This window comes from Eurypyga helias, unplaced genomic scaffold, assembly GCF_000690775.1.
Source record: "Eurypyga helias isolate BGI_N326 unplaced genomic scaffold, ASM69077v1 scaffold4838, whole genome shotgun sequence".
In the NCBI taxonomy this organism is placed as follows: Eukaryota; Metazoa; Chordata; class Aves; order Eurypygiformes; family Eurypygidae; genus Eurypyga; species Eurypyga helias.
The window spans coordinates 1,938-15,556 of NW_010267410.1; the positions used below are offsets into that span (position 1 = coordinate 1,938).

The 13,619-nt window shown below is 37.6% G+C and overlaps 1 protein-coding gene across 1 annotated transcript; it reads left to right on the forward strand.

Moving 5' to 3' along the window:
* Nucleotides 1-257: 257 nt before the first annotated feature.
* LOC104513899 (histone-lysine N-methyltransferase setd3) lies at nt 258-13,143 on the forward strand (the record flags this gene model as incomplete). Its single annotated transcript, XM_010157399.1, has 7 exons — nt 258-316; nt 2,138-2,252; nt 6,563-6,637; nt 9,332-9,498; nt 10,137-10,222; nt 11,899-12,059; nt 12,655-13,143. Coding segments are annotated over 7 exons (1,107 nt in total), but the record flags the coding sequence as incomplete, so codon positions are not given.
* Between the last annotated feature and the right edge of the window lie 476 nt (nt 13,144-13,619).

Here is a 13,619-nt window from a genome sequence, read left to right on the forward strand (position 1 = left end):
ACGATGTCTGTGGGTTCCAGTCTTGAAATATGAAGAAACAGATTTATGGCGGCTGCTGGGCACAACAAATTAAGTTGACAGTGATGTATGAGAGCATAATAGCATGATGATCCCTCTGTAGCGCGGCTGGACGCCTCCTGCTTCATTTGGCTCTTGTTAGGATCTGTTAGGCAGCTAAATAATGAAATTCTGCTGACTGATTTCTGATTTCTCTTTTCTTTCCCTTTTCACCTTTTTCTGCAACTTGCATTTCCCAGACCCATCCTAATGCCAGCAAACTGCCCTTAAAGGATTCTTTCACTTATGACGACTACAGGTTGGTCTTTTAATTTTTTTTTTTTTAAATATATTGAACTGTGGGACTCTGGAAATGCTTCATTGGTGAGAAAGCCCTATTGTTATTGAAATGTTAAATGTAGGATTTGATACTAATACACTTTCTTAATGAAGAACAAAGTAAAATAAATATGCAGATTTTAATTGTTACAAAGGAAGAATCATTATAAGCAGTTAATTTAGCCAACTGACACACATAGTCTGACATTAGTAAGGTAATTCATTGTTTCTTAAGAAAATAATTCAGTTGACATTGCAGGAAGTTTGGGGTTTGAGGTTTTTTTATTATTATTTCTTTTTTCTTTTGCTTTACCAGCACATAGTAATAAAAACTAGTATTTTCAGTGGCTATTGAACAGGAAGGCTGGAGAACTTGTATGTATGAAGCATGAGTGTCACTTGGAGGTGCTATACGGGGTGACATAATTAAGATAAAAAGAATAATTAAGATAGCAAAAGCTTTAATTTTGTTAAGTGGTTAAAATAGCATGAATAAAAGGCATTCATGAGGTCTGACAGGGATTTTTTTTTTTTAGCCTAGTTGTACTTTTGAGTAACTCTATGAAAATGGGGTTTTCAAAGCATGCTTCCCTCACAGCATCGCAGAGGAACACGCCAACTTATATGTGAAATAGTCTAAAATTTTGCAGAGATAGTACAACAATTAGAAAGACACATTTCTGTTATGTTTCAAACTGTATATCAGAATTATCCACAATTTTAACCTACTTTTTTAGAAATTGAGTAGACTTCAATTTGATGGTATCTTTCTAAGCAATCTTTAGTCCTTCTGAAAGTCTAATTCTGTATATTAAATACCTGTTTGTGGTGGATTCAGTGAGAATTAAAATTATTTTGACCTTTTCCTTTTTTTATTTTCCTAAGAAAACCCCAACAAATATATGTTTCAAGGCCAGAACATAGTGAAACTAAGATTATTCTTTCCCCTCTGTCATTTAATACTCATTTTTATCTGAAATAAAAATCAAATTTTACAAAATTCTGAAATGTTAAGCTTTGCAGGTTTTTAAGTTTGAATAGGCAGCTGGCATTTACTTTGCTTAACCTGAGTTAGAAGGGTTTTGAATAATGTCTGCCTGCTAAACTATCTTATACTTTCTTCATTCTTTTTAACTGGATATTTTACCTGGCTATCTGTTCGGGGTATTGGGGCTTTTTTTTCTTCTTTATCCTGTTAAGTAGAAAATTCAGCAATACTGATTTAAGCCAAAAGTTTGTAAAGTGAAGAGAAGCACTTACTATAATACCATGTATGTGTCAGGTGATGACTATGGTTTCCGTTCCATTTCCATCCATGCAGTACATAAGGTTTTTAGGGAGTGAGGTGAAAAATACCTCCTGGCTCTTACAAGAGTCTGCACACAGATGAGAGGTACTGCTGTGAACTACTCTGAAGGCTGCAGGAATAGCTGGCCTCGGGACTGGGATGTGTGGTGAGAGGTATGTGTGCAGTGAAGGGTTGGGGAAGCAGAAGGTGACGTGGGAGTGGGTCCTGGTTGAGGTAATGGACAGTATGAAGGTCCTGTTGCAGGGAGTGGAGAAGAGAGGTGGGATTGCAAGCCTGATTTAGGAATTGGCCTGTGTGCCTGTTTTGGAAACTTAGGAGCTGCCGCTTCTCCTGCTGGTGGGATTGTCTTCTACTTTTGCTATGGTTTTCTTAAAGCTCACACTGACCTAGGTTTGGAAACTCCCAGCCTCAACGATTGCTTCAGGTTGGAATGTAGCCAATCATATATTGATGTTTTGAACACTGACCATCTAATGTTCTTAATTTTTGTAGATGGGCTGTTTCCTCTGTTATGACACGGCAGAACCAGATTCCGACAGAAGATGGTTCCAGAGTTACATTGGCTCTAATACCTTTATGGGACATGTGTAATCATACTAATGGACTGGTAAGGATGTCTTCAGTGTTGCTGAAAGGCTTTAGGCTTAAGTATTCAGCCTTTCAAGTGCTGCAGGACAGGTTAATAATAACACTTGTCATTATGCTTCTTAATACAGGTATTCTATCTTACCAGGTGACCCTAAAAAACTACTATCTGAAAGAAAGATTTGTCGGTTTCTTCAGTGTCTTACGATAGCTTTTCAGGGAGAACTTTCTTCATCTAGAGAAGACTTCAGAAGTGATTGCATGCTTGCATGCAGTTATGTCTATGAGACATATAATGTGCCTGTAAAAGTTGTCAGTTACATGATACCTTTTTTCCAGCCAAGTTTGGATATTCTTCTGACATGGAATTTTTGTTTCTGATGGGCTGAAAAAGATTCACAATACTGGACAGATTTGTTCTGAGAATAGAAAAGCAGACAATGATGGAGGTTCCCTCTTGTAGCTACCACTAGGGAAAGTGGTTAGATGTTTGCAACTAAGAAATATTGCCTGCTCTCCTAACCATGCCCAAAGAGCCTTGTTATGGAGACAGCAACAACAAGAACAAAGCCTAGTTCAACAAAACAGTACATCTGTTGCTACATCAAAGAAACAAAATGCAAAAATACTACTTTAGGGCATATTAAACATTTAAAAGGTGACATATGTATATGGAAAGTCAGACCTGCTGACATTTTGGCTTACAGGAGCTAGTTCAGAAAATGAGGTCTCGATTTCATTAACAGGGTAGTTAGTGTTGAAGTGAGGAAATGGAAACCCATAAGAGGATGGTTTAGCTATGTTATTTAGCCAGTCTTATGTGCGCTTCAAAATTCATACCACCTAATTGTGTTTCCAGTAGATAACATTATTTACTGTGAGCAGTGAACATGACCATGCTGTTCATGTAATCTGGCTCTTTTGTGGGAGAGCTGACCTGACTGTTAAGACAGCAGCGTGTCTTAGTATTGTTAGTATGAGAAAAGCCTGCTTTGAATGAACAAATTGTAAAGCAAGTTGTTTTTCACTTGACATTTTGCTAGTTTATTGTTACTGTGCCTGTACCAAATAGCACAGTAGGCTAGGCTACAAAGTTGCAAGTGTTTGAGGGGGTTTTATCTATTTATTTTTCCCTATTAAAAGGTGATTACGTGTTGTTCTTTAACAGTGATTCTTGCCTTTCACTATTTCTTACGCAATGTCATAACTTTATTGCTAAATCAAAGCTTGTATGAGTGTCTCCAATGTAAAGAAGATTACAAAAGTATACACTTCTGAATTTTAAGCAATGTAAGTCTTAGCTGCAAGTATCAGTACTTCCTGTACCCTTTCCCTGCTGGGCATTTCTTTCAGATGCTTTTGCAGAGACTTGTCTATATTCATTAGACAACCCTTAATGAATGCTTTCAAAGTTGGGATTGGGAGAAGGAGGAAGAGAATTAAGGTTCTGGGAAGGAAAAAATTAAGTAGCCTATATTAAAAGAGCAGCTAGTTATGTCGTTTTAATCATTCAAACTTGAATTTAAATTGATAAAGTTATTTTTATTTTTATTATGCTCTTTAACAGTGGGTTTGATATGGAGCCAAGGAGCCAAACCTGCTAGTGCAGTAGTATGTCAGGGTTGGAAGCGGTTTTTTATGCTGAGGTGTATCCTAAAGGGCTGGGGGTTAGTGGGTGGGTGGGTATGCTGAACTTAAATATTTTGTATGTATATACAGATTTTACTTATTGGTTTCATATTTCTACAGAAACTAGTTTAGATGATTATAGATGTAGGAAGTATAGGACAACTGTAATATTGATAATGTGCAAAGAAAATCTACTGAAGTCATTTCTGTTGTGTGTTAGTTTCCTGGTACTGTTAGAAATAGGGGAAAAAACTGCTAAGGTAAGCTGTGAAGAAAACTGTAAGCTGTCTGTACTGTAGCTTATATTATTGTAGAGTGAGATGAGGGTGGGGTCTGCTCTAATCATAGCACATCCCTTTAATGAAATACATGAAGGGAAGTGTTCTTTATTGCGGATAATAAGAAACAAAAGGTCGCATGTGCCCCTGTTCAGTCTATTCCAAGCATAGTGCTGAAATACTTCTTGACTCAATCAGCTACTCTAGATCCCTGTTCTTGCTTTATTCCACAGGGCCCCTTTCCACGACCTAGATAATAAAAGGGTCTTTGGGTTTTAACTGGAGCTAGGTCCATCCAGCTTTTTCTTGCTTCTGACGCTATTAATTAGATCAACCTGCCTCTAAGAACTATATCAAAATGGTTGTCTTCATGCATTTCTCATTGTTATTCTTTAGTGGGATTGTATTTTGACAGTCCGAGGTTGATTACCAGTTCTGCCAAAGCTTTAAATAAGCTATGTTCTGCCTGTTGGGCTGGGTCCATCCTTAATCACTGACCAAGCAGACTATTGCAAGCTTTATGCACAACTTGAAATTCATGTATCGGTCTGCTTCAGAAATAAAACTGAAGGGATGCAATTTGTCAGCTATCATGTGGGAAGAGAAGTAAACACCCTGTTAATTCTCTTACATGACTGCTATTAAAAGAAAGAGGAAATAAGAGTCTAGCACTCTATTATGCTTTATAGAAAAGTCTTTCAATAGTACTGCTTTTTTTTTTTTTTTAAGGCAAAATTAAAAAACGATCCCCAAACCGAACAGTACACTAGTGAAGCATGCTTAAACTGACAGAATCCTTCTCTTAACATACTGGAATTTCCCCAGTCCTTGAAAGCCTCCTGTTTCACAGGTGTTTCAAGAAACTGGAATGGTGTTTTCACATTCAGAAGTATTTCATAGATTTTACACACTAAGAAAATTTCAGGACAGGTCAAATGCTTGTCAAGGGTTCCCTGTTTTGAATGGAAGTTGCAGGTTTTTTTCAAGATGACTGTATTTGAACTTGAAAGGTACATTTGTCATAGCAAAGGTAAATCCTTTAGCTCTTGCAGCCTGCAATTCAGGGTTATATAACCTTCTAAACGAGAGACCTCAATTAAAAATTCTTCAGTCCAGCAGGGTGAATGTACAGGAATTTCTGCGTTCAAGTACTACAACCTGTGTTTTGCAGTAGGCCGTAGCGCGTGTTCTTTTCCGATCTCAGCATACCACAAGGCCATAAGCAGACCTGGAGTGATGGTGTCCGCATGCAGAGCAGTTCCGCAGGCCTCCGCGGGGCCAGGCTGCCCGTGCTTGTAGCTGCCATTTTGGAGTTGCTGCCTCAGAAGGATTTCCTGTGCTCACCTTGAAAGCACTGTTTTGGCTGACAAATGCACACTTTATGATGCAAACAGTGTAAAACTATTAAGATGTAAACCGTTGACCAAGCTTTCACAGTAACCCATTGAGTTCTGTCTTTGGACAAACAGCATCCAGGATGGGAATCAGGGTGTACCGCAATTCACGTGTAAGTCAGCTTACAAACGAGTATGTCTTCTTTTACAAAGCCTGAGAGAGTATATTTGTTGTTTTCTAGGTTTTTCACTGGGCCCAGAAAAACCTTCCCATAAGTTAGATGTCAATACTGAATTCAGAGTATCTACCATAAAAGTTGCTTCTTGATTGTTCAGCAGCTTATGGTCCATCCTGTGGCTGCATCTGTGCCTGCATCTTTGGTAATACAAGAACATGCTGTTTGTCACTTTAAGAAAGTATTACATTTTTAGGACAGTTTTACTTGTTAGTGTGACTACTTCAGTTTTGTAAATTTTTTTTCAGAGTACAGGTTTGTTAGGAGAATGTATCCTCTTCCATTGCCAGCTACCATAAAAAAAAATCTTTTAGCATTTTAAGGGTATTACTTAACTTTAGATAAAGGGATTATTTGCAAGTAAATTATAATTCTCTGAAGATTGTATCCCCTAAAGATCCACAGTTACCTAATCCTTTTTCACTGAGAGATCAAAAATGTGCTGGCAGTTGACGGATAAAGCGCAGCATATAGAGCTGTCAGTGCCTTGCTCCCTTGGGCCTCATGGGAGTGACTGAAAGCTCCAGAACTTTATAACAAGCTGCTGGCTTTAGCACGGGACTGTCTGTGGTCTATGGAGGGTACTTTCCTCAGAGCCTTCTGTTCACTTCAGGTAAGTTATTTCTTCCCTTAGATTTCTTTAATGCAGAGATTTTTTTATTTTTTATTTTTTTTTAAGAGATTATTCAGGAACCGTGAAACAATTACTACCAGGTATATTGTATTGTGCAGAGAAAGAAATATCTGCAATTGCTATTGTTAATATTCTATTTCCAATAGAATGATGTTTTGTCAATGGTGGGGGAGAGAAATGTTAAATGCTAATGGTGCTTTTGTTACTCTTCCCTTGGGTAGATCACTACAGGCTACAATTTAGAAGATGACCGGTGCGAATGTGTAGCACTTCAAGATTTCAAGCCTGGAGAACAGGTAGTGTGAACAATTATCTACCTAGTTGTTAATTAATTCAGTTTTGTGGACACTTAGTAGCACCCTATAAAATTTTAATAGCAGTGGTGTGGATTAAGCCCAGCTACATTTGAATTTTATTATGCTGGGCTAATTTTGTGTGAGAATACTACCGAACTGAATAAGCGCATGTTTTTCAGAGCAGAATATTTTCTATCACTTGGTAGATACAGCTTTAGTAGAGTTTTGATTCCTCGTATTTTAGAGAACTAGTTGAGATATTTAACCACTGGTAAATGCACATACACAGACACTTGCGTTTAGTATTCTGGATGAAATTACTAAAAGGCCATATCCAAGGACCAAAGATAAATAGGTTTGGGGTGTCACTTTGTCTGCAATAGCAGATTGTAGAGTCTTTCTTAGAAACGTTGTTGGTTCGTGTTTATTGTCAGTCTTCATTTAACAAGAGGTTAAATGCAGTGTAGTTGCCAGTCATTTTACCCGTGTTACTATTCCCATGCTTAGTGAAAATGAGAAAGGACATAAAAACATACTCCCTCCCTTTCATACAGGCATGCACACACCCCTTCATCCTGACACAGAAAGTACCAAGGGGCGAGTCTTGCAGAGATGCCTGGAACAGTTCAGAATCCAGTATTTTGTTTAGAACTGCTAAGAAACAAAAGTGAGCCTTAAAACTAGTGATGTGTTGATGACAGGGGTTCCAGGAGTGTAGGAAATATCTGGTAGGAGGGTTCCTGTGCTGTGTCAGCAGTCAGCCTAAGCCCTCAAATGTAGCAGCCCTCCGTTTTTCCTCCTGCTTGTGCAGCTGTAGTCAGCATGGCCAGAAAAAACTGTCTATGAACCATCCTGAAATGTTTTGTAACTCAGTCTGAGTTATTACCTTTAGTGTATTGTTTTGCCAGTCTTACGCATAATAATAGTTTGATTTTTATTTTTCTTATGTACTGTTACCTTCTTTTTTTTAACAAAGATGTGTCTGAAAAATTTTTTTAAGCATGTCTTTCCAGCAGTATATTTATCTTCATTGCTATGCTGGGGTTTACAGTGATTGTATATTTTTTGTGTTGCTCTTAGAATTTGTTATGGTAGTCAAATATTTGCTGTTTTTTCCAATACCGATATGATGAGTTAAAAAGGGTGCGCAGTTTTTCCAAAAGTGATCCAATTTATAATTTTCCACAGCTGGCAATGGATGTGTCAGATAGCTGTTCTGGCTGCTCTCTCCCTTTCAATTATAGAGGCTTCCTCTGTTTTGATTTTATTTTTGTAGTTTCACTTTGTCTGCTATTTATCAGGCTTATTTTTTTTTTCTTATTCTGTGCAAAATTTAACTGTTATCGACATCGTTAAAGCACTTTAATTATACAATGCTTCAGTCTTTTAATACACTGTGCAGATGTTATTTGTTACAGTTTCAGCAAGAAGAGTGTATGATCCTTGCTTTAACTACTAAAAAATGTGAGGCAGCAGAAGTCGGCAGAGTCTATCAAACACTGGCTTTGAATAAAGCAACTTCCTCATTCTGTTTAATTATTTTTTGTAAAACAATCTTAGAGTGTAAAGCATGCTGTATAATCTGACCATGGTATGTGAATATATATATTGTAGTTTAACATGAGGTGTATCACAGTGATTTTAAAACTTGAGAGGCTTAGCATCTCTCTCCTTAACCACTGCCTTAACATACCTCGGCGTGTCATTTCCTCATTATATGAGTGTGTTACAGTATGATGTTTACTATAATTTAATATAACACTTAAGCATTTAGTGCTTAGGTGAAGTACTTCTAATCTGAAATTGAAAACAAAGAAGGTAAATGGCATTGTTAGTGGTGTTGAGCCCTTAAAAGAACACAGCCGCAGCCTCTCTGTCAGCTAGGGAGGATTGGAAGCTCCTAGCTTTGCCTTAATGTTAAGAAGGGAGTTCTGTAGCGGTTGGAACTTTCTTCTGACTGACAATTCCATTATCAAACAAAAGGGGAAAATACCCTCCTGCTGTGGGAGAACAGTTGCTACCCTGACCTCTCGCCCCCATGTACTTCAGACAGCCCCAAATTAGACACTCTCTGCATGTTATATTTAGGAGCTGCTTTTTTAAAATGTAAATTAAAGTAACTATTTGCTTTAGATAATAAGTTCAGATTACAACACAAATACTGGCTGAACACAGATCAGATCTCTCTGTACGATACACTTTGGGATATCCATGTCTTAAGGTACATTAAATCAAAAGCAAAGTTGATCCATCAGCAGTGTAGGTTACTCTTTAGAGTGGATGTATAGGGGGAAAATGACCACAGAAACACCGTTTCTTTTCATCGGCCCTCCTTGTTTCAGATTTTTTTAGCCTTTAAAAGGCACAGGATCTTTGAAAGCTTATTTCCATACGCTGCTATTTTATGACAGTGTGCTAAAACAAAGCACTTTTAAAATATAGCATAAAAACCTCTTCTCCCTTTCAAAGTCTGTTGCATGGGTATGTTTACATTTACCTGTAAAGTATGTTGCCACACTATATACAGCCCTTGAATCGATACCAGAAAGCAAAGTGTGTTTCTTTACGTAACCAAATATACCTTGTACTCAAAATAGTAACTCTTTCAGGAAATAACTTTCAAATTATGTCAGTTTTGTGAGCTGATCTTAAGCTTTTTTCCCTGTCCCTTCACTTCTTTTTTCATCCTTCTAGATTTACATTTTTTATGGCACTCGGTCAAACGCTGAATTTGTGATCCACAGTGGTTTTTTCTTTGATAATAATTCACATGACAGAGTGAAAATAAAGCTTGGCGTGAGTAAAAGTGACAGGCTGTATGCTATGAAGGCAGAGGTCTTAGCTCGTGCTGGTATCCCAACGTAAGTAAAATGCAATGCCATGGGTTTTTTTTTTAAACATTTCCAACGTATATAGTGTCCAGTAGAGCATATGTAAAGCTGTTCTAGGATAGTTTTCTTAGGTGTAATATTTCTTCTGTTTGTGTAGCAAATTAAAGTTATTGTAATAATATTTACAGAAGTTCTTTGAGTTATATCATCATCTAATTTGGATGATATAAAAGGAAAAAAGCCTTTGCTTTAATGACCGTTTGAACAAAAACAGAGCAAGGATTAATTGGAAGCAGTCTGTGGTTTTTCTTTCTATCCTATCCCTTGCAGACATACTACGATGCTCAGTACGTGAACCACAGCATTTTCCTTTAGTCTTTTCAGTCCAGAGAGTACTGTTAGGAGCAGCAGATGTGAAACACTGCATCTTCATGGATTTATTATGAAAGCTTTATAAAAATAATTGTAAAATTGTAGAGATAATCATTCTTTTCAGATACAGGTTAGGGAAGCTTTTCTTCAGTTTGAACTAGTATTACCTAATTTTTTAGAAGTTACTTTTGTAACAGTGCATTTGTTGCGTACTTTAAGGTGTTTTGTGTTGAAATAAGGTCAAGGGTATGACAACAGAACTTGCATTTACTGTTGCTGTTTGTGTCTTTTGTCAGTTCTAGTGTTTTTGCCTTGCACTCCACTGAGCCTCCAATCTCTGCCCAGCTTTTGGCTTTCCTTCGAGTGTTTTGTATGAGTGAAGGTAAGATGTTTTATGAAGATGACCTAATTTATGTTTGGTTTGGGGTTTTGGTTGGTTGGTTGTTTTTTTTAATGCAGGGATGCAATAGACACTTCTATAAAACATTAAGCTAGAAGATCAGAAAAGTTGAGGAGTTGAGGTTAAGAAAAGGGATCTATAAGCTAGTGAGAAACCTGGTCTTTGGCCATGTCATGTGAGGGAATATTTTGGTAACATAGGCCCTTTTGGTGCTCTTAAAGCATGAAGTGATGCAATTTAATTTGTTTTTTTCTCCCCAAGCTGTTGTGAATGAGCGAGCTTGATCTTTAGCTCTTAGGTTTAAAAATGGTTCACAGAACAAGATTGTGTGAGACCTAAGGGTTTACATGGTTAAAATCGTAGCGTATTAGCCATTGCTGCTAGAGTCATTTAGAATTGGAATATTCCGTACTGCAGGAGTAGTATGGAGGAGGCATTTTAATCTTGAATATTTTCAATATTTTGGTAATTCATAATCTAAAACCCACTTATGTATTTGCAAACTGTCTTTGTAGTGTTTCTGTTATGTTACGGGGGTTTGTGGGGGAAAAATATATGTACAATTGATAAATATTCACCTAATATGTGCATGTGAAACTCCTGATTAAAGGTTTGCTCGCTGGTTAGATGCCGTTTTGAAGGTTGTAGATGTGACAGTGAGAGAATTCCCTTGCAGTTAGGGATGCTGTGCAGATGATGTGGATTTTAATACCAGTAAGAACACTTGAAGTTGTTAAGTTTTTACATGTGCTCTCTTTGCTTTCTTTACTAAAAAGAACCCATCTTCCTTAGTGTTAAACTTTCACTGCATCCTGTCATCTATCTTTTAGAACTTACTAAGAAATTAGAATAGAATAGTTCAGTTGGAAGTGACCTACAGTGATTATCTAGTCCAACTGCCTCACCACTTCAGGGAAGTAATTGAAGGAAAAAGAATTTTTAGGATGCAGATGAGGGGGTGAATGGTATAGCTAGTAAACGTTTTAACTGCACTACTGTGATATATGATCGTGCTCAGATGATTCATGTGTCTTGAACACAGTGTAAGAAAACTATTTGTTGAAAAACTACATGCAAGTGGCTTGTGAAGTTCGTGATAACTGCTTCACAGGAGTGAAATTTGGCAATTACAAGATTATTGGAATTTGTGTAATGTCAGGGAGCTGATTAAACATTTTCTACTCTGTATGAGGTTTGTTTGATGGATGTCTTTTCTGACTGACTGTAGGGAGTTTCTGCTACTGCAAAAGATTACCAAAACAGTAGGAAAAACAAGTCCATTGCTATTTGCACACTCTCTGGCCTGTTCCTTTTATTATCAAAAAGTTCACTGAACTCTTTGTTTATCAGGTAATTTACAAAACATTCTATTTCGCCATCACAGAGCTATGGTGTGTATGGGAGGCTGTGATATAGAAAGTATCTTTATTTCCAAGTGGTGCAGAAGGTCCATTTTCTGCTAACCTCAAGACTTCCAGTTGCCGCTTTGAGAAGAATGCTAGAAATAACTGGCATATCTGATAATTCTTATTTGAGAAGACTTTTTTTTGTTAACTGCTCAAGGCTATACTATTGAAAATAAATCTTTCTGCAGTTTGTCAACTGACAAAGTGAATGATGAGATTGTTTTTAACAGATTGGTTTTATACTTCTTGCAGAAGAGCTGAAGGAACACTTGATAGGCGAGCACGCCATTGACAAAATCTTCACTCTGGGTAACTCTGAGTTTCCCATCAGCTGGGACAACGAAGTCAAACTTTGGACATTCCTGGAAGCCAGAGCATCCCTTCTTTTGAAAACCTATAAAACAACTGTGGAGGTAAAATTATCGTTATATGTAATTTAAATGTCTGAAATGTTCGTTATGATTGTAGGAAAAGATATTTTGTCCCTTATCTTGTCTTTACGGACTTTGATCTGAATGTTACTATAAAATTCCTTCTGTACTTGAAGTGTAGAAAATGATTTGCATTATCTAAGGAAAATCAATTAAGATGGCAAAAAGGAAAATTTTCTTAATGTATTTTTTCTTTAAGTCTCCAAATATAGGGCACCTGCTTTTTCTCTGCAAATAGGGAATGGGTTTCAACCTGTTGTCTGTCAGTTGCCTTCTCCAGACTGAAGTAGTGCCCTACTGTTGCGAGCGCTTAAGTGAACCTACATGTTCTGTGTATCTGTGAAGTCTCCTGACATCAGTTGTTGGGCAGGCTGATCTATGTGGAGAAATTTTTGGCTTCCTCGTGAATTCTTGAGAAATTTCACTGCAACCCCGTGCAGACCCCCTCATTCAAATATGTCCATTTGGCTCAGCCTGAAGAACCTGGTGTCACTTAGGGCGTTCGCATAGAGAAGCACGGTTGAGGGATTGCTTCATTGTGTTGGTTGTTACTAACTTGCTTTTTCTTCTCCAACAGGGTGATAAATCCTTCTTGGAGACCCATGACCTTACTTCACATGCGATAATGTCCATCAAACTGCGCTTAGGTGAAAAAGAGATCTTGGAGAAGGCAGTGAAGAGTGCAGCTGCTAGCCGAGAGTATTATACCAAACAAATGGCAGATGGAGCTCCGCTTCCTAAATATGAAGAGAGCAATATTGCCTTGTTGGAGAACACTGTGGCAGACTCTAGACTCCCTATTGTCCTGAGAAACCTAGAAGATGTGGAAGAGCAAGGGGACTTAAAGATTGATGAAGCTATTGATACTGAAGTCACAGAGAATGGGTTTGTAAATGGTGAAAACTCTCTATTGAATGGGACCAAATCAGAAAGTGAAAATCTAAACAAAGAGAAAAGCAACAGAGAGACTGAAGATGCCAAAGAATCTTCTTCAGAAAGTACTGATGAGGTTAAAGAATAGTCCGAAAATCTTACTTTCTCGTGAAATTAAATTAGCTGAAGTTTATGAACAGTGCATTTATGTTGGTGTGTTTCTTTGTTAACATTTCTCTTTCTGCAGAGAAAAATGTTTTTGCTGCTTTATATAAAAAATGAATTTTTAAGTTATTTAAAAGATTTAGCATCCCTTTTCAATTAAGATTGCCATCTTGCTTTCAGGCAAAAACTGGGGAAAGAGGTGCCTTTGGAAGATTTTGCAGCCCTTTGTTGAACCAAATGTATTTTCTTCCTGGGGAAGAATTAAGCTCTTCTATCTGCTGTACTTTTATTGTTCTGTCACTCTGACTACCGAAATTAAAAGCTTGCTCTGCCTCCTGCCAAGAAAAGCAGAAGGCAGGACTGACTCGGTATTCAGCATGAAGGTGGGAGAGCAGTACAGCAGAAAACTGGGTAAGAGGATCAGAAACTTGGGAGACTGGAGGAAAACCTGTTTAAAATCAGGTATGCCAGTCCAGAAAAAGGTAAGGTGGCAACCTTATGATT